Here is a 23,194-nt window from a genome sequence, read left to right as displayed (position 1 = left end):
CAGCACCTTTCATGGGTTCTGATACCCTACTAAAATCTGGGGAACATAGGTGGATGCACAGCCTTTTAAGGAATGGAGAGAACCAAGAAGCCTGCCTGAAAAGCACTGGTTAATCTTTTCTGTGTTCACATTAATTTTGATAAAGGTTCTAGAGACAAAGAAAAGGAAAAGAGAAAAAAAAATCCTGAAAAAAAATGTGCCAATTCTGTGCTGGAATATTATCAGGATACGGATTTATTTCAGACAGTGTTTTAATGCTTATTTATTGATACATTTTATCATGGTGGGTTTACATGAAAAATAGTGGGCTACAGGCTTCATTTAATGTGTGACAGCCTCCTAGAGATGTTGAAAAGTATTCCGTGATATTCGCCCAAATGGCAATGCACCATTAGAAAGGCATATATTTATCTCTTAATACTATCTGAATACACACACATTTCAAGAGATATATTAACCCACAGCAAAAGCAAAGCATGGATATTTTCAGTATGAAGCCAGCAGCAGGCACAGTATTCTCACTGTTTTCCATATGTGTTGTTTCTGCAAAACTCAGCTTTCAATCACTTAACATTAAGTAATTTTCTTAGGTTTGGCTGGCAAACTGTAAAGACTTACATAACTTTTTATTAGGTTGCTGCTTATTTTGCAAATATATTGTGAAGAGCATTCAGCTTTGAGTTGTTCACTGCAGTGAGCTCATATTTTTGGTATACATTTTTTTTTTCTCTAAATTAACTAAATGACACACAGTACAGTTTCTGTTCTTATATTTGATGCAAAAGCGTCATTAATATAACATTATGTTCTTTAATAGGTGTGACTGTGCAATTTATGTTCTATCCCTGTCACTTTCTTATGCTGCACAAGCACTGTGGTATTTTAGAACCTTCCAAGTGAAGAGCACCAAGTTTTCTTCCTATTCTTCCTTCAAATAAGAAACTGTATTTATATTTTTGATTGTGCTATATTGATAATTTTTGTGTTGCTATGCATGAAAAAAAAGGTCACGGTGTCAAGTTTTACTGTTACTCTCTTATAATTCAGCATCCTATATTTGACTGTATCAAAATAGCTTGCACAAGGAAAAAGAATATATATAGTATATATACTCATATACACACAAAGATATATATTTGTGCATATATATATGTATGTATAATTGGTCCACAGATAACCACAGATTATATTCCATGTTCTGCCGTCAAATCTTATGAGGCTCCAGTACTATTTGTAGAGAGGTTACTAGCAGTTTCATAGGCTCATTCAGAAAATAAAGACTTGATACCTGTTGTCAACCTCCATTCCACCCAAAATAGTTTGGTGTAGGGTTGGGTGGACTATGGTATGGAAAATAATGTTATTTCCTTCAGATAAAACTTTGGCAATATCACGAGAAGTTCTAGTTGTCCTTAGAGTTCCTTTACCAAACAGGTAGGGTTTGAGTTGCAGGTGAGTGATCACATTTCCACCAGTATGTTCAGGATCTCTTTTAGTGTCCGTTCTGAATTCAAGGCAGTGGCATGCATCTGTGCAAGGTGTCCCGAGCAGTCTGAGGAGCCTTCCTCTGTGCAAGCAATCTTCTTTGTGAAGAAAGGTTGACTTCTGACTCTGTTGCATACTGTAGGCAGTCAGGGTTGATGAAGCAGACATAGACTCTCTCAGGGAGAGGATGGGGAACACTTGAGAGAAAGAGAGAGAGATACCAGGAAATAAGCAGGCCTAGGGGATGTTAGGACATACAAAGCCTCAAAATAAGTTTGCCTTTCCCCTTCTCCACAAGAACTTTGGGGATTCCAAATCTTAAAATATCTCAGTTCATATCAGATTTTGAAAGAAAGTCTGGAAAATTAACAGCTGCCTAGACCTTACCACTTGTTTCCTTTTTTTCCTTATTTTCACACAAAGTCTTGGGTGTAAGAAGTAGACTCATACTCCTGTCTATTTAGACTGATTATATTCCTGGTTTTTAGGATTATCAACAAGAAAGCGTTAAGAACTGCTATGTCAAAAGCTTGCTCCCATCTTAATTTTGAATGCATCTGCGCAACTTACTGAATTAATTAACTACTTTTCCATCCTCTGTCCTTAATTTCCATACTTGTGGTCACAAAGAGCATAGTTGTCTCTCAGAGATTTAGCTGTACTTGTGAAGGTATCTGGCCCTTAACCTTGTTAAAGTAACTGAATGAATGTGGCAAGAACAATGTTCCTCTCAAGAGACTAACTTGGTCTCCCATCTCAGTCAGAGACTAAATCATTTTGGGATAGGATGCAAAACGAAGCAAAACTTTTCTCAAAGATAAAAAAATGCATATATATTGTCAATCTTCATTATAGCAAAAAGTTAAGGGCATGGTGCTTCAAGACATCATACAAGGACCAGGTGTTCAAAGTATATTAATTAATGTCAAAAAAATGAGTGAACAGCAATGTGGCAAAATTTGCAGATAACGCAAAAAAATCCTCTTTACCAAGTCTGACGAAGACAGGAAACTTCAGAGGTAACTGACCAAGCTAGATGGATGGGCCATCTTAAAAGAGGTGAAAGTAATATATTTAAATGCAAAGTAATGCATATTGGTAGTAAAAAATAAGCTGTAGCAAATCATTCACTTTACCAGAGATCTCAATTAAGAGCACCACCTTAGGAAAAACACCTGGGCCTCACCGCAGACAGCTCAATGAAGAGCCCTGCTCAACGTGCAGCTGCAGTCAAAAAAGCAAGTAAAATGTTAAGATGCATAAGAAATGAGTTGGGGAATAAGAAAGAAAATATAATGTCATTATTTGAATCAATAATTTTCCCTCCTCTGGAATAGTGTGAAGTACTGGTCACCCCATCACAAAAAAGATATTACTGAATTAGAAGGTATTCAGAGAAGAGCGATTGCGATAATTAGGCATATAGAGAAGCCTTCATATGAAAAGACTGAAAAAAATTGGAATTGTTAACCTTAGAAAAAAAGATGAATAAGGAGGGATATGATGAAAGTATAAAAATGGTAAGTGGCAAAGAGAAAATAGATCAGGAGCTTCTTTAGTCCTGCATTTCATAATTCCAAGAACAAAAGCACACTAAGTGAAAGTGAAAAGCAGCAGCTCCATATCTGATAAAAGGACATACTTTTTAACACAGCACATAATTAGATTATGGAACTCCATGCCACAGGATGTCACTGATGTCAAGACCTTACCAAGATTCAAAGAAGGAGTTGGCACTTAAAACTCTTGATATTCTTAGGAATCTTACACAGACTAACCGTTAAAAAGTTTTGAAAGAGAGGTTATGTGCCATGTTTCATGATTTAAAAGACAATACTTTCAAAAAGAATTTGGAGAAAAGTTCCCTGGAAGTGGATTTTCACATCTCTGGCTATTTGATTATTTTGTTCTTTGCTTTGCTTGTTTTGTCTGCATTTTCTCTTGAGAAAATGGGCAGCCTTGGACAGACACTGAATCACTATTCTGATCAATTAACTATTATCCTAGTACTACCCTAGTATCTTAGTATCTCCTGTGAAATCCTAGTATTAGGACTTTGGTCTTCCCTTTTGCAGAATAATTGTCCTGTGCTCTATTGTATTCCACTCCACTCTATTCCAGTTAGCTGACTGGCTTTGTCACCCATTGTCAATTATTACAACCATTGCCATAAGCTGTATAGCACTGTGCATGTGTTTGGAGCAACTGTGAAATTTCTAGCTGCAGAACCAAATACTTTTTTGCTGTGGCAGGTATACAATTGATTCCATGTGTGCCAATTGTCTTCAAGCCCTACCTTAACCTCCAGCTATGCTATTGACATCTTGCTTCACATCCTGCAGCTGGAAGACATACACAATGTCTCCAAACAAGAGACACTTTGCTTCCTATGCTTCCTGTTCTCCACAGTTTCATTACCACATTATTTTCTCCTTTCTGCCTGTCTTGCTGCTCAGAGAGATAAGGTATTCTTCTTCCCCCTTTTGTTCTTAAACTATTTCTTTTCTAATTCATTAACTTTTCTTTCCCTAGTTCCTTCCTTCACTTTCAGGGCAAGTAAATAATGATAGGCACAAGCATAAAAGAGCTTTTCCTCAAATCAGATTTGTTAACTGAAAACTGAATCAAAAAGAGAGTGTGAAAGATACTTGGTAGAAGCAGGATCATTGATTTTGAACAGTATTCTCAAATAATTCTTCCTTCCACTGTTATTAATTTCATTACATTCTCAAAGCTGGGAGGGGGAGGAGGGGGGCAGGGGGAGAAAAAACCTTTAAGTATTCTAAGTATCTGTTAAAGCTTTTGGAGGAAAATGGTAGTAGTCTATTTATTATTATTGGTATTATAGTAAAAGGCAATTTAATTATATGTCATTGAAACCACCTACAATTTTCAAAGATTCAGATTCAACCAGCTTGTCAGAGACCTCATTCAACAGAAGCTATTAAACTAGGTAGCAGGGAGATAAACCATACTGGTACCTTTAAAGAGGTTCAATTAACTGCTACTGTTGCTTTCATCTGACACGTGTTCAGCACAAAACCTGGTAAGTTCTGTGGAGGTTTGAGGGTAACTAGAAAGTAAGTGAAGAGATTGGGGGTGAGGACACATAGAGCAGCTGCTGTTGTAGGGCTAGCTGGCTGAACAAAATGCTGGAGGGCTGCAACTGCCTTGAAGAGAAGCTGAATTCAGACAGTGCTCACGAGATGGACGCTGCAGAGAGACTGCGAAGATACCTGACCATGGGATAATACTTGAGAGAAGACGGGCAGCTCCAATTGAGCTAAGATGTGACTAGCTACTACAAAGAAAGATGTGGTGTGCTTTATGTCCTCTCTTTCCCCAACAGCTTCCATCACTGGAGGTTTTCGAGATGCAGTTGGACAGGGTGCTAGATAATCTCATCAAGGCTCCATTTCCCACGAAAGGTTGGACCAGATGATCTTTTGAGGTCCCTTCCAAGCTGAGCTGTTCTATGATTCTATGAATTGCCTCTGCTTTGGTACTATTTATTTTTCTCAACTTTCAGATGCATGCCTCGCTAATCAGACATGGTCCTATGATTAAAGTAGCACAAAAAGTTTATGTTCTACCGTTCCCATCTTGAGCTGGTATACCCTGCACAACGCTACAAAGCGCCATATGGATTATATATTTGTGTCAGCACTGTCTTTTGAGACATCCACATTGCACTCACCATATGGTTTAGATATGTCTGAGGGTTTACAGTTAGTCTGCAAGACTGGTTTTAGGCTGAATCCAGTCCACAGGACATGCACTGAACACGCTCTGGCATAAATAAGCTACTGTAGTACAACGTTCAATAGCAAAAGAGGAGGAGCTGGTTAGCAACAACAAGGAATTTAATTTTAAAAGCCTAGAAGAAATGGATATTCTATTACGTAGGGTAATAAAATGTATGAATGCTGCTGGTCTCACAGGAGTGAGAGGTGTTTCCAGCCTATGAGTATTTACAAACATGAGCTCGAGATAATTGGTGTGTGTATTGTTCTTCACCTTTTAAATTTTTATTAAGACTTAATTCTCATTGATAACAATTCCACAATCATGAAACAATGAAATACCTTTAATTTGAAAGCCACCTACTGGGAAAAGAGTGTATTGTATTTTTTCTTATTAAGTACTACATGTCCTAGTTTCAGCTGGGATAGAGTTAACTGTCTTCCTAGTAGCTGGTACGGTGCTATGTTTTGAGTTCAGTATGTGAAGAATGTTGATAACACTGATGTTTTCAGTTGTTGCTCAGTAGTGTTTAGACTAACGTCAAGGATTTTTCAGCTTCTCATGCCCAGCCAGCGAGAAAGCTGGAGGGGCACAAGAAGTTGGCACAGGACACAGCCAGGGCACCTGACCCAAAGTGGCCAACGGGGTATTCCATACCATGTGACGTCCCATCTAGTATAGGAACGGGGAAGTGGGGGCGGGGAATCGCCGCGCGGGGACTGGCTGGGTGTCGGTCGGCGGGTGGTGAGCAATTGTACTGTGCATCATTTGTACATTCCAATCCTTTCATTATTACTGTTGTCATTTTATTAGTGTTATCATTATCATTATTAGTTTCTTCTTTTCTGTTCTGTTAAACTGTTCTTATCTCAACCCACGAGTTTTACTTCTTTTCCTGATTTTTTACCCCATCCCACTGGGTGGGGGGGAGTGAGTGAGCAGCTGTGTGGTGCTTAGTTGCTGCCTGGGGTTAAACCATGACACTACACAAATGCAAAAAATATACCCTAATGCTGCATAAATACTGTATTTCCAGCCATAATTTGGCCATTTTATTTTTACTAACAACTACTTAGTTTTAAGTTAGCTTCTTTCTTGATATTTCATATTGTGAAAGAAGTAGCAGAACATCTTATCAGGAAGAGCAGATTTAGCTAAATGATCACTATTCTGCAACAAAAAGTTTTCACCTAGATGCCCACGCTACCTTTTCAGATCTGCCAGCCTACCTTTGCAAGTCAAGTCCTCTGTTCTAAATTTTTTCATCAGTTAAAAAGCATGGCCTGAAGTCAAATATTATTTTCATATGAAAAATCTACACAATTACTGAAAACTATTTCAACTAATTTACTTTCCCTTTCTTAGCAAAGAAGCATAAATGACAGCCAACTATTAAAATAAAAGATAAAATATTTCATTATGGTTATGCAAAACTAGGTTTCCCACAATAACATTACATCATTCATGTTACACAAATGCATGTGTATTGGTTTTGTGTGGCAAGGTTTTGGTAGCGGGGGGGGGTTACAGGGGTGGCTTCTGTAAGCTGCTGGAAGCTTCCCCTGTGTTCGACAGAGCCCATACCAGCCGGCTCTAAGACAGACCCGCCGCCGGCCAAGGCCGAGCCAATCAGCGATAGTGGTAACGCCTCTGTGATAACATTTTTAAGAAGGAAAAAAAGTTGGGACGGGGTATTCGGCAGCCGGAGAGAGAAGTGAGAACATGTAAGAGAAACAACCCTGCGGACACCAAGGTCAGTGAAGAAGGAGGGGGAGGAGATGCTCCAGGTGCCAGAGCAGAGATTCCCCTGCAGCCCATGGGGAAGACCATGGTGAGGCAGGCTGTCCCCCTGCAGTCCATGGAGGTCCACGGTGGAGCAGATATCCACCTGCAGCCCGTGGAGGACCCCATGCCGGAGCAGGTGGGTTCCCGAAGGAGGCTGTGACCCCGTGGGAACCCCACGCTGGAGCAGGCTCCTGGCAGGACCTGCAGATCTGTGGAGAGAGGAGCCCACGGAGCAGGTTTTCTGGCAGGACTTGTGACCCCGTGGGGGGCCCACGCTGGAGCAGTGTGCTCCTGAAGGACTGCACACCGTGGAAAGGACCCATGCTGGAGCAGTTCGTGAAGAACTGCAGCCCGTGGGAAGGACCCACGCTGGAGAAGTTCGTGGAGGACTGTCTCCCGTGGGTGGGACCCCACGCTGGAGCAGGGGAAGAGTGTGATGAGTCCTCCCCCTGAGGAGGATGAAGCGGCAGAAAATAACGTGTGATGAACTGACCGTAAACCCCATCCCCCTCCCCCTGTGCCGCTGGGGGGGTGGTAGAGAATCCGGGAGTGAAGTTGTGCCCGGGAAGAAGGGAGGGGTGGAGGGAAGGTGTTCTGAGATTTGGTTTTATTTCTCATTACCCTACTCCGGTTGATTTGTAATAAATCAAGTTAATTTTTCCCCAAACTGAGTCTGTTTTGCCCGTGACGGTAATTGGTGAGTGATCTCTCCTATCCTTATCTCGACCCACAAGCTCTTTGTTATATTTTCTCTCCCCTGTCCAGTTGAGAAGGAGGGGGAGTGATAGAACAGCTCTGGTGGGCACCTGGCATCCAGCCAGGGTTAACCCATCACAGCATGCTATCTTCTTGTTTTGCATGTTAAATCAAAACAACATATTGTGCTTTTTTTCCTATACCTCATATAGGGTATGTGTTATTTTGTTTTACATTGTGCCTGGTATGGACAAATAAATACTCTTATCATTAAAATAATCTTCTCATGTTAGAAGTTCAGATCCAATCAGATTAGGTAGAAATATGCATGGAATGAAATATGGATGTGATAGATTTTAGCATCTCAGCTGAAGGGCACACTGTTTTGTTTGGTGTCGCCGTATACTTGAAAATGAGTTTTGGAAGAAGTACCAATGAGAAGTATATCACACCTGCTTCCATTATGGCAAATGTCTTTTCAAAACAGAAAAGAGAATTCATGCCTATTTTAAATGACAAAAAAGTGAATGTGCAGAATGTTACAAGACACTACTCAGCACTTCTAAATAGTGAACCTTCCAAACCCAGAAATGTCACTTACCCAGTTACAACTTAGGCTTCAGTAACAAAGGTGAAACGTAGGGATGCTCTTGAGCACACTGAAACAAAGGCCTACTGAGTTTTATGCTCTCCAGTCTATTACAACTTTATCTATATAATATACACGATCATATTCAGTTCTATGCAGAACTCATTCATTTGCTTGTAGCTTTCTCACACATTATTTGGGATTTGGCATACACTTAGGCTTTACCCTCAATCCAAAAGTGATTATTTTTTTTCTCCTCAGTACAGGAGATAGAGCTATGCTTAATGGTTCTGAATTGGTTTTCCTAAGGCTGAAAAGCTATTTCAAGGTCTGGTATGATTGGAAGACACCAACGCTAAAGGACAGCTTTTTTATTTTGTAGTTTTCATCAGGACATAAGCCATATTTCCATGAAAATGGTTAAACAATTGGAAAAGCTTAACCATACTTAAGTCTAAACATAACTAATACTTAAGTATACTTATAAATGTAACAACATAAATATATGGTTTATGCATATATACCTTTTTTTTTAATCCTAAAATAAACCATAGGTTCCAAGCAATAGCAAAGATAATAACAAATTCTCTGCTTCTACTGTCCTAGCATAAACTTAACTCTGGCTATTACTGCAGAGAATATGATCCATTACTATTTTCCTTGTCTACATCTACTGTCTGATGTGGAATGAACATCTTCCAATATTAAAATGTGGTTAATATCAGATTTGTAACAGCTTCCACAAAACTACTCATGTCTCAAAATCAGCCTCTACTCAGGACTCCAAATTGTCCAAGGGCCCAGATGTGCAACCCTTATCCATATAATTGATCACATGCTATTCACTACTTACACATGTAAGGCATTTGTAGGATGAGGCCTGAAATCATTGTTTTGTTCTTAGCCACTAGTTATTTGACCAGGAAGGTCAGTTTTCTAAGTTCTAAGTTTATAAGGGGCATAACAGAGTGCTCATCTTATGCAGTCCACTGTGCAGTGGACAATTACTACATAGGATTTTTGTTTGTTTGTTTGTTGGTTTGTTTGTTTGTTTTCCCTGATATTATAATTGCTAGTAAGAGGAATTCTGAAAAAGCAAAGCAGTCTCTGGGGCGATAAGGGTTTGTTGAACCACTGCTGAGATAGACATTCTTTTACTTAGTTTATGAAATTAATTGGATTTTCAGTTCATGGTAACCAGAGCTCTCTCTTGAACTATTCTTCTTCATTTCCCTTCTCCTAATCTCCAAAACTGTCAATGTTCAGACATAAGAACAGGGTTTTTTAGCTCACTTGTTTCTTCCAAAAGATCTCAAAGTAGAAAGCAGCCAGTTATCTCACCAGAAGAGGATGCAAGCGGACACCATTATCACAGGAGGCTTCTGTGACGTCCCAGCGTAACTCCTGAGGTACATAATGCCTTCTTTGCCTCAGTCTTTAATAGTAAGACCAGTTCTTCTCTGAGTACCCAGCCCACTGAGCTGGAAGACAGGGACGGGGAGCAGAACGAAGCCCCCATAATACAAGGACTAATGCTTAGCGACCCGCTACACCACTCAGACACACACAAGTCTATGGGGCTGGATGGGATCCACTGAAGGGTGCTGAGGGAGCTGGCAGAAGGGCTCACCAAGCCCCTTTCCATCATTTATCAGCAGTCCTGGCTAACCGGGGAGGTCCCAGCTGACTGGAGGTTAGCAAATGTGATGCCCATCTACAAGAAGGGCCAGAAGGAGGATCTGGGAAACTACAGGCCTGTCAGTCTGACCTCAGTGCCAGGGAAGGTCATGGAGCAGATCATCTTGAGTTCCATCACTCAGCACATACAGGACAACCAGGTGATCAGGCCTAGTCAGCATGGGTTTGTGAAAGGCAGGTCCTGCTTGATTGACCTGATCTTCTTCTATGTCAAGGTGAGCTGCTCAGCAGATGAGGGAAAGGCTGTGGGTGTTGTCTACCTAGATTTTAGTAAAGCCTTTGACACAGTTTCCCACAGCATTCTCCTGGAGAAACTGGCTGCTCATGGCTTGGATGGGCATGCTCTTCACTGGGTAAAAAACTGGCTGGCTGGCCGGGCCCAGAGAGTTGTGGTGAATGGAGTTAAATCCAATTTGCAGCTGGTCACAAGTGGTGTTCCCCAGGGCTCAATATCACTCTCTACAACCACCTGAAAGGAGGTTGTAGCAAGGTGGGGGTCAGTCTCTTCTCCCAAGTAACAAGTGATAGGACAAGAGGAAATGGCCTCAAGTTGCACCAGGGGGAGGGAGGTTAGATTGGATATTAGGAAAAATTTCTTCACCAAAAGGGTTGTCAAGCTCTGGAACAGTCCGCCCAGGGAACTGGTTGAGTCACCATCCCTGGAGGTGTTTAAAAGATGTGTAGATGTGGTGCTTAGGGACATGGTTTAGTGGTGGACTTGGCAGTGTTAACAGTCGGACTTGATCTTAAAGGTCCTTTCCAACCTAAATGATTCTATGATTTTATGAACTCCTGACATGGGATGAAGGAGTAGAGACGGGGAAGGTCCTAAACGTGTTACAGTCTGAGTTTTTCAACATCTGGATGATGAGGTAAGGTACATTTGGGCTACGGATATTCTGTCCTCTACCCAAGCTCATAAAGAACTGAGGCTCACAATCACATAGCATAAATTCTCCAAGGGAAAGAGTCTGCTACAATTGTAGTTATTTGTATGAAATTATTTAATTCTCACTAGTTATTAAGTTCTGCAATGCCCAAGTGGCAAGATTTAGTGCTAACACAGGCTGCAATTGCAACATACTATGTCAAAAGCCAAAGGATAAGCTCTCTGCTGTAAATGAGATGATGATGCTGAAGAACTGAGAGCTGGCATTTGGCCAAATCAAAGATTTGTATAGGACAAATGGGATGAAGAAATAATCTTAATCAGCAGTGGATAATTTTTTTAAGAGATAACAAAATGGTGTTATTGTTCTTGTCAACCTTAACATTATCTCTCATTTTCCTTAATTTCTCTGGCCAAATTAGAAGTACTATATGTTCCTAAACTGTCTATGCCAGCCAAATTCCAACACAGTTAACCCCATTTAATGAATAACCTATAAAACAACCATTATTCGTGACTTTGGATGTTTCAGCAAACTTTTTCTAAAGCAATGGTTATGATTGTGACTCTTTGCCTTACCAGAAATCAGTAGCAGGTGTATATTGTCTGAAAGTAAGCTAGTATTTAGTTGATTTGTCACTTTGCTGTGTGCTACTTCTCTACCTATTGTCTTGGGTAATTCACAGATTTAGTCTTCACAAAAGTGAGGTATTTGAAATAGTAGGTTGGTCCCAACATTCTGCAAACAATTACATGTTAGCATCCTCCCATAGCTCTTCCAAGCTACTTCTCACACGTCCTAATGGGCAGTACTTTGGGCTTTGCAACAGCAGTTGGCCTGTTTAGACTATAATTAGCAATGACCTGAAAAAGATACGGCTTTACTAAGGACCCAGTGACGTGCCTATAACTACTCCTTGTTCAGTAGGAGTAAATACAACATTATAGCACTTCTACAAGAAAACTTTATCATGGTTCACTCTGGTTTTTTGCACATATTCACCAACTTCTAATTTGGAAAATTGTTTTTGTTATATTGGGAATTTAATTTAGCCTATTGGCAAGGAGAAATTAACCAGAGGAATTTCTCAAGGATCTGAAGTAGACAGAACAAGTCTGTGAGTGAAAGGATAGAAAGGCTAATGAAATACATACATCAGAGAAGGCAGTGTGCAAGAAGGCAAACCCTGTTAGCAATTCACTCTGTAGCTTGAAAAAGATCTATATTTTTCTTTACTAACCTGTAAGCAAGTTACTACTGATACAGAAACCCACTGATACTTACAACCTTAAAAAAATAATAATACAAGAACACTTAATTATAAGGAGGGATTTTATGGAACAGAATTACAATTTGGACATTGTTTGGGAAGGTCATTATTCGCCATTTTTAAGAGCAGTTTAACTATACCCAGATATCTATGACATTATATTAAACAACCCCCAGGTGACACTGTATGCACTCAATCTGTCATTCTCAAGGTACTCTGCTGCCCTCAAAGGAAGTAATAGATAGTATTTTAATAAATGAGCGAGCTACAAAATCACACTTCACTTTGAGGAGACTTTCCTACTACTTTACTCTCAACATAGAAGTGGCAGATACCTTCAGCTAGGGGCCATTTACTATGTGCTTGTAGACCGAAGGGCTCTATTTGAAATCGCAGCAAGAGTTCTCCATCTGCCCCTTCTCACTTAACAGAAAGTTTGTACAGTGTAACCTTCCACAGGGTAGAGCAGAGCTTGAGCATGTAAAACTCTTCATTATTACCGTGAAAGAAATCTCATTTTCCAAGCATACTCTGTCTTTTGCAGAATATACAAGGTTTAAATGCAGATGCAGTCAAAATCTCATTAATGACTCAGATCAACAGCTGCCATTGATCGTTAAAACGTAAATGCAGTGACTTCTAAATCTTAAAATGACACAGCAGCTGTGCATTTTGGGAAATGAGAGAAACTGTGACTATAACATAACAATCCATGAATATTTTCTTCCTGCTACCTAGGTATTGCTGAGAATTTTCTAGTTAAAATGAAAACAACAACATAGCCTTTATTTGACATTTTCAAACTATCTGATGAAAAAAAAGAGAAGTGTTCCAGGTTTTTCTTGATGTCTATCATACGCCGCTTTCTTGATGTGTATGTAGTTTGCTTTCACCCTGCAAAGGGTTGCTTGAAAAGAAACTTGGAAAACTTCTCCCTTTCTTTTTAAAGCATAAGATTTTGTAAAGCCCTACATTCTCTAAAGTAGCATAACTTACTGGTATACAAACTTTGAAATACAATGACATTTTTGTATACATGAACCTAAAACATCACTTGCTAGTAATGGATTAGAATGCAAACTGGGCACAAGTTGCAGGTAATGGCCATTACTGGGACCCACTGTCTTCATCACTTATCATTGCAAATAATGTTATCTGTCTGGCAATTAAAGGTATAGAGTAAAATAAAGTAAAAACTAAAAATAATGTAACATAAAAAAAATCAGGTGGCCACCACCTGAGATCCCTAACGTTCATAAACAGGTAGCTCATCTCTATTTCTCAATTTATATTTAAATCCTATGTATTCAATGAAAATTGAGAAAGATCCCAACAAAGCAAATTTTAAAAGTCCTATTGAGAAAAAAAAGAAGAAAACCAACCACAAATAACAAAAAAGTCGTGGTTAAAAATGTTAGATCTAGATTTAACTCATAAAACCACAACTTGGAACAGGTGTGTATGAAATCTTTTCAATTTGCTGCGACATGCAGTATGTGATCTGATTGAAACAAAATAATAACCCATCAAATCACTGTCAAGTACCTAAAATGACTGTGTATTGCAAATGAGTTCTCAGGGAAGTCAATGAGAATTACCGGGTGACTCCATCCCAAAACGCCTGTGACAAAGAAAGTGCAACTAGAGTTTTGCACAGCAGTAATACTAGCTGCATAGGAGGGCAGAATTTACAGGCAGGCTAACAGCTGCAACCATTTCCAAATCAAAAAAATGGGGGAAAAGCAAACCCATCCCTCTCACAGGTGTAAGCCATTCACCTCAGAAAGCTCACCAATTCACCTGCCAGGTGTATTATTCCTTAGGTAAACTGCCTCCAGCACCACACATCCCAGTCTGCAGGAACTGATGCATCTCTTACTGTTCAGGAGGGTTAATGAGCAAACTCTTAATAAATTACTGTTTTGCATCTTTTTTTTTTTACACTTTGGTGATGTAAATACTACCATTTTGATCTGTTAGTGTTTTAGTATTACTCTGTGTTAAAGAAAGTTAGTAGCAAATCAGGCCTCAGGAGCTGTTGCTTATAAACTCCCTGTGATGTAAATGGCTCTATCTGGTTTAAAATAAAAAGCAGCACATGCAGAGTAACACCTCGGAAAAACCCCCACCTTTGCAAAGAGCAAGTAAATGCAAGTTCATGAACAGTATTTATCTAGTCAGTACAAATTAGAAGTCCCTTCTTTCTCCATTCACCTCGGCCTGAATCACAGTCATTATTTCAATACACTTCCAAGAACAAGTAGTATGGGTATGCTCCAGAGCTCTCCACTGGAAGACTAAGGAAAACCACTAACAACAAGCTGCAAACTTATGATGCATGAATGAAGCAAATGCTCATCATGTGGCAGAAAAAGCCAGTCGCCTCTTACTGCTAGACTTGTTTTGCTGTTATTCATTATTTATCCTTTCCCTCACAATCAAGAAAAACAGAAAGATCTTTGAATACCCTCTCAATTTCTTCTTGACTTTTAGGTCTTTACCTACCTATCAAGAAACCACAGTCTCAGGAAGCTGTCTGTCTCTGTACACCAAGGAATATTTGCCTGACTAGCATAGTCATTCTGTTTCAGGCATTTGGCGTTTACAGTTTAATGGTCTTCATCACAAACAAATTGCTTAATGGCTTTTAGTAGCAAACACGTACAGAGCTGTGCCAACTGATCAAGAAATAGCTGAGTAGGTATGACCTGTGATCATATTTATTGGCATTTCATTTAAAACCTCTTCTGAATCATCATTTGCATCATCATCTAAGTCTGATCTCTTTTGTTCAGTAAGTCAATGCTTCTTGTCTGCTTGTTCTAAAACCAACAAGAAATCAAAACTCAGGACTCCATTCCTCCACTCAAAAGCTTGAGAGTCAACAAAGATGTGTAGGAAGAGATTCCTTAGCTTCATTAACAACAAGGTTGAAAGGAGCAAAGCTCCCTAAAAGTAGAGAAACAGGGAACAGCCCCTTCACCAAGAACATAGGTATAGCAAAACCATAAAAGCTGGCAGCGCACACTGGCACCACAAGACCAAATCCCTTTTGGCTAAAGTGTCTTAAAGATTTCTATAAATTAACAGAGATTTGACAGAAACTCAGGCAAACCTCTCTGTGTACAGCAACTGCTGAATATCCATGGCATTTCTAACAAAATGATGTATTAAAAATGATGTAAGAGAAGATCATGCTTTTGGAGCATAACACAAGTACAATAATCCATCTAGTTTTTAATATATTGCAACAATTAATGCTGTCGTGCATATTTTATCTTAAATTTTTTGCCATTACTGGAGAACTTGCTTGCTGTTTCTGTTAGGAGAAACAAAGGAGTCATCAAAAATTTCCTTCACACAATCCTGTTTACTTACAGTAAATGTCAGGACACCTGACTTTGTCTAAAAACTGGATACAAAATACAGCTTTCATGCTCAGAAATAAACATTATCAGCAAAAAAGAATCCTTAGAACACAGAAAGAGCCTTTTTTTTTTTTTTTTTTGCATCTTCACAGCCAAATGGCCATGTCTGCTGCTCCTGCTTCTAGCCACACACCTTCACAGCTGCAGCCGATAAATCCACTAGCCTCTGAACTTCCATTTCAGAAATACTTTTTATTTCTTCAGGTGGGTAGGTACAAGTTCTGCCATGCAGCCAAACACTTTGTGGCACAGCTTCTACTGTTTCCAGCAGCAACTACATAAAAGAGTGTTTAATTGTTCCTTCTGTGTAGCCTGAAGGAAGTATGGTGAGCCAGCCGACCCACCAATTTAACTAGGTCCATGAACAAAGTTAGAGACTGAGGTTGAAGAACTTCATTTAACCCAGTTTAACAGAGTGGTCAGACCCCCTGTCAAAGGTCTTTCCCCTACCCCCCTTTATTTTTTCTTTTGGACTGTCTTATGGATTTCATCCACCACTGAAAACCAAGCTGCCTTTTTTTTTTTCCTGCTTTTTAATTTCTTGTTTGCTTTTTTGTTTGTTTGTTTCAAAAAAAAAAAAAGGCAGAAGACCCAGTAAATCCAAACAGTTGCATATGGCCTTTTCAAATATATTGTTTTGCATGAAAGTACAAATTTCTAAGACTGATTTTCCATAATATTTGGGGTATTTTTGAGACCATTAACCTACAATGTGAAGGTCTCACATTAGATGCAGGGCAAAACTACATGTCTTTAAAAATTAGCCCAGAATACTCAGTGACATATATTCCAAATTGGTAATACACTTCTGACCACAGATTGTCACTCCTATCTATATTGTGAAGGAGACCTTCTTTCTGTCAGTCATCAAAAACTGAACATCATTTTCATCCTGACACCAAACTTCCCTCCAGTGTAAAGGAATTATCTATTGAAGAAGGCTACAGCAGCTCAAAACATTTTAAGATCACATGGTGAAAGTACCTGTCACCAAGAATAAATAGAATCACATTTCCTTTAGATGTGTAATTGCTGATATTTCAGTCTTGGAATTTGCCTGGACCATTAACAATAATTAAACAAGATGCTCATGTTCACTCTGTTTTAATATTGGTTTAAGTGTCCAGAGGAAAATGGCAAGGTTTAATATTTAAATATCAAATACTTTGATTAAACATTAGAGTGTTAAACTAATATTAAGGAAGGCTGAAAACTAGCTTATAGAACTGTCCACAGGTCTTTTGGGTTGCAACTGCCAAAAATGCTTTTTGAAATTTGCCATGTAGACATTTTTTCAAAAAGTAGCCTGACCCCAAGCTCACAAATGTCAACTGTAATTAATAAGCAACATTTCAAAGTTTGTACTTAGTGCTGGGCTGCACAAAAAGATGCATGTTTACCATAAGAAACAGAATCTGCAGGATTCTGACTAAAATCAGGTATGAGTATAGCAGCTCAGAGTCAGGACAAAAGGTTCTCAGCATTGACTCACCCTACTTACTCTCCCAAACAAATAATTAATTTACACTCTTTCTATTCTCCTAGAAATAAATGGAATTCCCTAATAGAAAATACTAAGCTGATAGGCCTCTCGGTCAGGTCCGCAACCTTCTAAATACCTGAGGAATTCCCCTAAAATCTACTAGGGTTGGTCCAAATAAGCTTCTACACCTTAGAGCCATTACGCCTCCTCTCAAGATCCATCCTTCCCCTTTCTCCAGATATATTATTCTACATCAATCATTTATAAGAGTTCAGTCCTGTTTCTCCCGAAAACTCCCATCACAGCAGTTTGAACTCAAACTTCCAAACCAACCTGCAGGGATTTTTCCAAACTCAGAAAAAAAACCCAAAACCAAAACCCCACAACAAACCAAAAAAAAGGAGAGTTCAGATTTTGAATGAATTGCTTATTGCAAAACACATCCAAAGAGGTTTGAGACCAAAAAATATGAACAAAACAAAACAAAAAGCAAGAAAAGCACTCCCTAGAAACCAGCTATTCTCAGTCCTGAAAAGCTACAGGGATTACACACAGGGATAAACATCAATTGCCTGGGTGCAAATGTAAAAGCCTTCACATTTACCCATTTTACATCATAGCTGCAAATTATCAAAGTGCGATTTCCACTGTATTAAGGAGACAGCGTATTATGCTTCCAGCTTTCAGTCACATTTAATAAAGAGAAATCCTTCTACTGAATGAACAGTACCCCTTGGCTACTTTTTAAATAATCCATTGAGAATACTACAATATTCCATATATTTATAAAAAGTATTGTGTTTCTTTAAGGAAATACCCCAAAGAAACATTACTCTCTTTTTTCATCTATATGGAATAAAACCGCAAATATTATAAGTTTAGTGGTTGTTTTTTTGGTGGTATGGTTTGGGGTTTTTTGGCTTTAATTATTGACAACAGTAAAAAGATTGTTTAAGACCAGCTGTGTCAGAGTTTTGGATACCAAGTGTGACAGGCTCTGCAGGTGTACAGTGCTTTGCTTATTGATACAAATTGAATCTGAACATAGCAATTTATTCAGCAAATCAAACCAATCACTGCACTGCAGTTTTCTCTTTCAGCTCTCATTTCCCAACGAACTACTCTTAACCACTTTGCTACTTCTGCTTTACAGCAAGGTTTCAGCTGCTATTAGGGGTTGTTTTATGGTGAGGGTATGGGGGTTTAAAAAATTTTAAAGACCGTTATACCCTTCCACTGCTGCCATTAAGTGCTGCATCATTCACGCCTGTTCCATACTAGTTGCCTGTCTCCAAACACACTACCATTAAATGTATTTCTCTCCCCCTTACCCTAGTAAAAAACTAATCATTGTTGCGCCGTGCAAAGCATTTAAACAGTTTGCAAGTGAAATTTGTTCTAATAAAGTGTGACTATTTGTCCAAAGAACAAGATTACCTCAAATCCTTCTTTTTCATTAAGAACCATACTGAAAAAGAGGTTCTTTAGTGCAATCGTGTTGTATGTTATTTTGTTAAAAGACATTTAAGCTAACCAGTCCTCCAAAATAACCAACATGAAAAGGTCAAATGAAAATTAACACCAGATTGCCCAATAGCTATGTGAGAAAAGAAGTAACCAACTCAGGAAAAGCAGACTGGCAGCCAGCTAAGGAGGGGAAAAATAGAGCAATCTTACAGTGTTGAACCAATATATAAACCTGGATTTATAGCTAGCCTTGGCAAGGCTCAAATGTGAAGATGCTCACATCGGGCATCCCAGACTTGCTGCTACCAGAGGTTGTTGCTATGGTAACCAGTGACAGTCAGCCAACAGTAAAATGAATTTAGAAAAGATAGTTAGGAAATACTGAAAGGAAGAAAGAAGTTTGATGTCTGTAAGTGGATGCACAGTTCCATCGTCTGCCACTTGCTCTATGGCAGTGGAGGAATCCATCACTGAAATGGAATGAATTTCCATTTTACCCCTGTGATATTTGAAGGGTATTCCTGCCTGTATGGGTTTCTAATTTAAAGAAATTACTGTCTCGTTCACACGACAGCTTGTCAGTGACTCAGCAATCCAGCAAATTCAGCTGCCTCTGAAAACTGCATGGAACTGTTAGCACATTGTTCTCATCTAAACTGTTTACAGGAAGCCTGGAGTGGCCCATTCCTGTCTTTGCCTTTAAATTAGCCTGGGGATGGTTCCACCCTGACATGTAGAAGGGCTCAATGGAAGAAGTATTTGTCACTGAAATAAAAGGATTTGGAACTTTACAAATCTGGTGGAAAACTCGGTTGATTTTTTTTTCAAACAAAGAACAAAGCGGAGACTGGTTGTTTTAAAAGCAAAATTTGGTTCAAAGGAGGCTAGCTGGAACTGCAGTCAGTGGACCAGAAATCACAGTGCCCATGCCCAGCTGTGCAGCACTGCATGGAAGAAAAGGTTTTGGATGGCAGTGTCCCTTAGCGATAGCTGTGGATGTGTATGCCAGAGAGGTAGTTATTGTTGTTTACTTGCTGTGCTATCAACGTGGTATGCTAGAAAGCACACTTTTTAGGAATCAGTGTGTGTGCACTGTATTATCTTATCTCTCTCAAAACATCGTCCCAGCCCCCTGGAAAACTGCTGGAGTACTGGCAGAAAGAGATAAAAATGAAGTACTACGTCTGGTAAAGCTGAAGTGCTGAACTGGACTTCCCTACAAGCACCTTTTCCCAAGATTGACTGTACACACAATCAAGAGGATGAACAAGAAAACCTCGTATTCAGTCCTAGAAATCTGCAATGGTTGATTTGTGTGCATGCGCTTTTCAAGCCTAGAAATGGCACGAAGATGGGTAGAGACGAAAAAGCTGTGAGATAGAACAAGCATGGAAGAAGCTGTTATTTTCAGAGAATAAATATCTAGAGAGGCATTCACACAAATATGTGCTTTTACAGAAATAGCAGGTGCAACCACAGTTGGAGAAATTGGCCATGTTTGTCCCCTCTTCCACTCCTTGGGAGCATGAGGCCCCAAGTCACTTCACTGGCCCTTCTGAGGTCATGACTTGGGAAAGTCACTTAGCTGTGCTCTGCTTCGTTTTCTCCATAAGTAAAATGGAAAAACACAGACCCACTCAGCCTTTTAAAAGTGCCTTCATGTTTAAAGAAATGAAAAGTGCTAAGCAAGTGGTAAATATTGTTTGAGTAGATTAATACTTAGGTGATCAATATACATTATGAGAGTGCTCTTACTCATCATGTTTCCCACAGCTAAGGGAATGCAAGAAATAATATGATGATTATAGCTGGTAGAAATGCCCCTAGTGAAGGCTGCCAAGTTTCCTAGAACATACGGAAAGCTGTGTTCTCATTTACTTACACTTTAGTGCAACTTTTACTGTATGAAACCAAAATTATGCCTGTCATCTGAATCAGACTGGCTCAGGGTTTTTATTAATTGATGTTTTGTGTTGACTTGATTTTACCAAGTATTTCAGTGAAATAGTTTTTTATTGGTTTTGAAAAAGAAACAAATTAGAACCACGTCATTTAGCTACTACTCATAATGAGAGTTCTTCTAGTACTTTCTTTGAAGAGCTTTATGAAGACTTTGAGCCACAACCTGATACTAAGCAAAGAAAGAGTACCAAGGTCACAGAGCTCTCTTTTGCTAGATCCATGAAAACAAGTCCAAATAGATTTCATCAAGTTACAAGTTTTAAAAGGTTATATGCATTCAAAAAATAGGGCATATCTTTTTTGGTAAGGAAGCAGACTTCAGCTACGAGTATATGAAACATGCCTACAAGCACAAGTAAGTAAAATAATGTTCTAAATATTTGGAGAGTAACCTTGACATTTTTCAAATTTTATATTTAAAACACTTGATAGCAACCCTGTCAACAAATACTAATCAGAGATCAGAAGTATCATTATCTAGCTGATTCTCACAGAAAGCAGGCATATGGTAGAATTTCTTGCAGTTTCTTCATATTCAGAAAGGATAACAGTTATTTTTTTAACAGATAAGAGCAACCTGTTATTTTTCAGTAGGTGACTCATAATACTTACCTGGATGATTACTATCCCTATAAAAATCTAGATCATCCAAAGTACAGTAAAAGATGAGAGTAAACAGAAATCTCTCATGCAAAATCCCTTGTTCATTTATGTCTAATGCATTTGAACCCATGGGAATAAGCTCAGTGATCTTCAAGAATGATACCAGAAGCAGGCCCTCGTTGAGGCCTACCAGTTCCTCCAAAGCTTTTTAAACCCCATGTTCTACCTGCCACCCTCTATTCTCAGAGGGCCTGTATTGTAGAACGCAAAGCTGGACAAAGATGAAGCTATGGAGATTTTCACACTGGAAGAAGCAGTTTCTCCTTTCACAGATGGTGGCTCCACAGTCCTTTTGCCATTCGCATCCTCTTTCAGGAGCTTCAAGAGAATCATAAAAGTGTGAGTAACTCTCACACATGCAGAATCGCTCACTTATAAAAAATTAGGAAATGAAAAAAACCCTGTAGCTCAGAATATAAAGTTGTTCTGAGAGAATAGGTAGTTTTTTGAACATCAACATATCTTTGTTTGTCTGTAGTTCCACAACATTTTCTCACTGTAGTGCCAGACCCTCCCTGACATAAATCGTTGCTTGTTATTAAAAAATTTGGGGCAAGCCATCATAACAAAGTACTTCTTCTGTTTAGACAAAGCTAGCCTGACACAGAAATAAACAAAGGTGCACTCATCTATAAAAAAAAAAAAAAGACAAGATAAGCCAAGAGCTGAAAAAAACAAGCACTTTTAACTCATAAGCAAAATAAAACCCCTGTGATAAAAGGTACACTTACAAAGGTAAGGTAAGAACTTGCTATGTAGCCATCTGATCTAAAGCCATTGTTACATTAAAGAGTAAGAAGAAATCCAGAAGAAACATTCATGCAATACCCGCTATTGTTAATTCTAGGGATAAACATTACTTCTCAATAAGAAAATACAATTTTTTTGCTCCTTAATTTCATTAAATAATGAAAACACTTGTGCTTCTTTTAAGTACCTTTGAAGTGTTTGGCACTAGTCCTAATGCTTTACAGAAAAAGTCCCCTTTTTAGCTTTTAAAGCAAGAACAGTTAGATGCCACTCTTCTTCTAGGAAAATTGGGGTTTGCCTTCCCTGAATTCATTAATCATTGAAGTCCACCTAACACTGAAATAGTTCGTGTATGCATGAAATATGAATGGAAATACTTTTTACCTGCAGTAGATCTGGTTTTGTCTTTATTCATTTGAGGAACAAGTATGTTTTATTTATCTAAATACAGGTTATGGGGCAGAAACCTTTGCTTATGGACCTCACCTCTCTTCAGGGGCAAACAGGTGACTGTGAAGTTTGAATCTACACGTTGTGGATTCAAAAAGTATTATATTTTGAGTACTTCTTCTGTGGGAACTAGATCCTAATACAAGAGGTGCTGAGAAACTCAGAAAGACTCTCTTTGTCTTCAGTGGAAGCTAGGTGTAATTTCTACATACAAGTTATCTCAAGATATGTATTCAGATAGGGAAAAATAGAAGGGGTTATCACTTCAGAAAACTTAGCTCAAATTCACCTTTCTTCTTTATTTTCTAGTTAATCCAGAATAAGCATTTCCTAAATATTTCCTATATATTTAAAAAATCTCTAATTTCTTTTTAATTGTAATTGAAAAGGAAACCATACATACACAAGCAAAATATTAAGAATAAAAAAGAATCCTGGTAAAATCACAAGCAGGGCAAACTCCTTTCATTTGATCCTTTGCTAACAACAAACCAAAAAGAGTTTGGCCAATAAATGGCTTAGCTAATTTTTTTTTTTTTAAATTGAAACTTCTTAATTGTCTTGCCTGCTGAATACTCTGCTTAATTATCTTCCTGCCAGTTTCTATCTGCATCGGTGCTAGGAAGCACAAATGGCCTAGCCTCTAAACCTACTAATCTGACAGTCTGACCCCTGATAAATCAATGTTATAATCTATAGCTTGCTGCCTTTTGTTTTAGCTGTCTCTTGCATGCTTTGATGAATATCTGCCTTGCAGGAGAAACATATGAAAATTATATCATGTGGCACTAGTTTGAACTGTTGTGCAACCTGGGACACTGAGCCACTCTGAGG

The 23,194-nt window shown here is 38.8% G+C and overlaps 1 protein-coding gene across 5 annotated transcripts in view; it reads right to left on the bottom strand.

Moving 5' to 3' along the window:
* PCDH9 (protocadherin 9) overlaps positions 1 to 23,194 on the bottom strand; it is a 702,824-nt gene that overhangs the window by 517,772 nt on the left and 161,858 nt on the right. Inside the window, exon 3 of one of the 5 annotated variants that reach the window (XM_052786014.1) lies at positions 234 to 1,682. The exons of the other annotated variants lie outside the window; for them this stretch is intronic. Within the exon in view, the coding sequence (XP_052641974.1) occupies positions 1,662 to 1,682 (21 nt within the window). The 3' untranslated portion in view covers positions 234 to 1,661. Of the gene's footprint in view, positions 1 to 233; positions 1,683 to 23,194 lie in introns of those variants that run through there. 5 annotated transcript variants of the gene reach the window in all.

Source organism: Harpia harpyja, chromosome 4 (assembly GCF_026419915.1).
Source record: "Harpia harpyja isolate bHarHar1 chromosome 4, bHarHar1 primary haplotype, whole genome shotgun sequence".
Classification (NCBI taxonomy): domain Eukaryota; kingdom Metazoa; phylum Chordata; class Aves; order Accipitriformes; family Accipitridae; genus Harpia; species Harpia harpyja.
The sequence above is the reverse complement of the archived record's forward strand: the minus strand, read 5'-3'. Positions and strand labels throughout refer to the sequence as shown.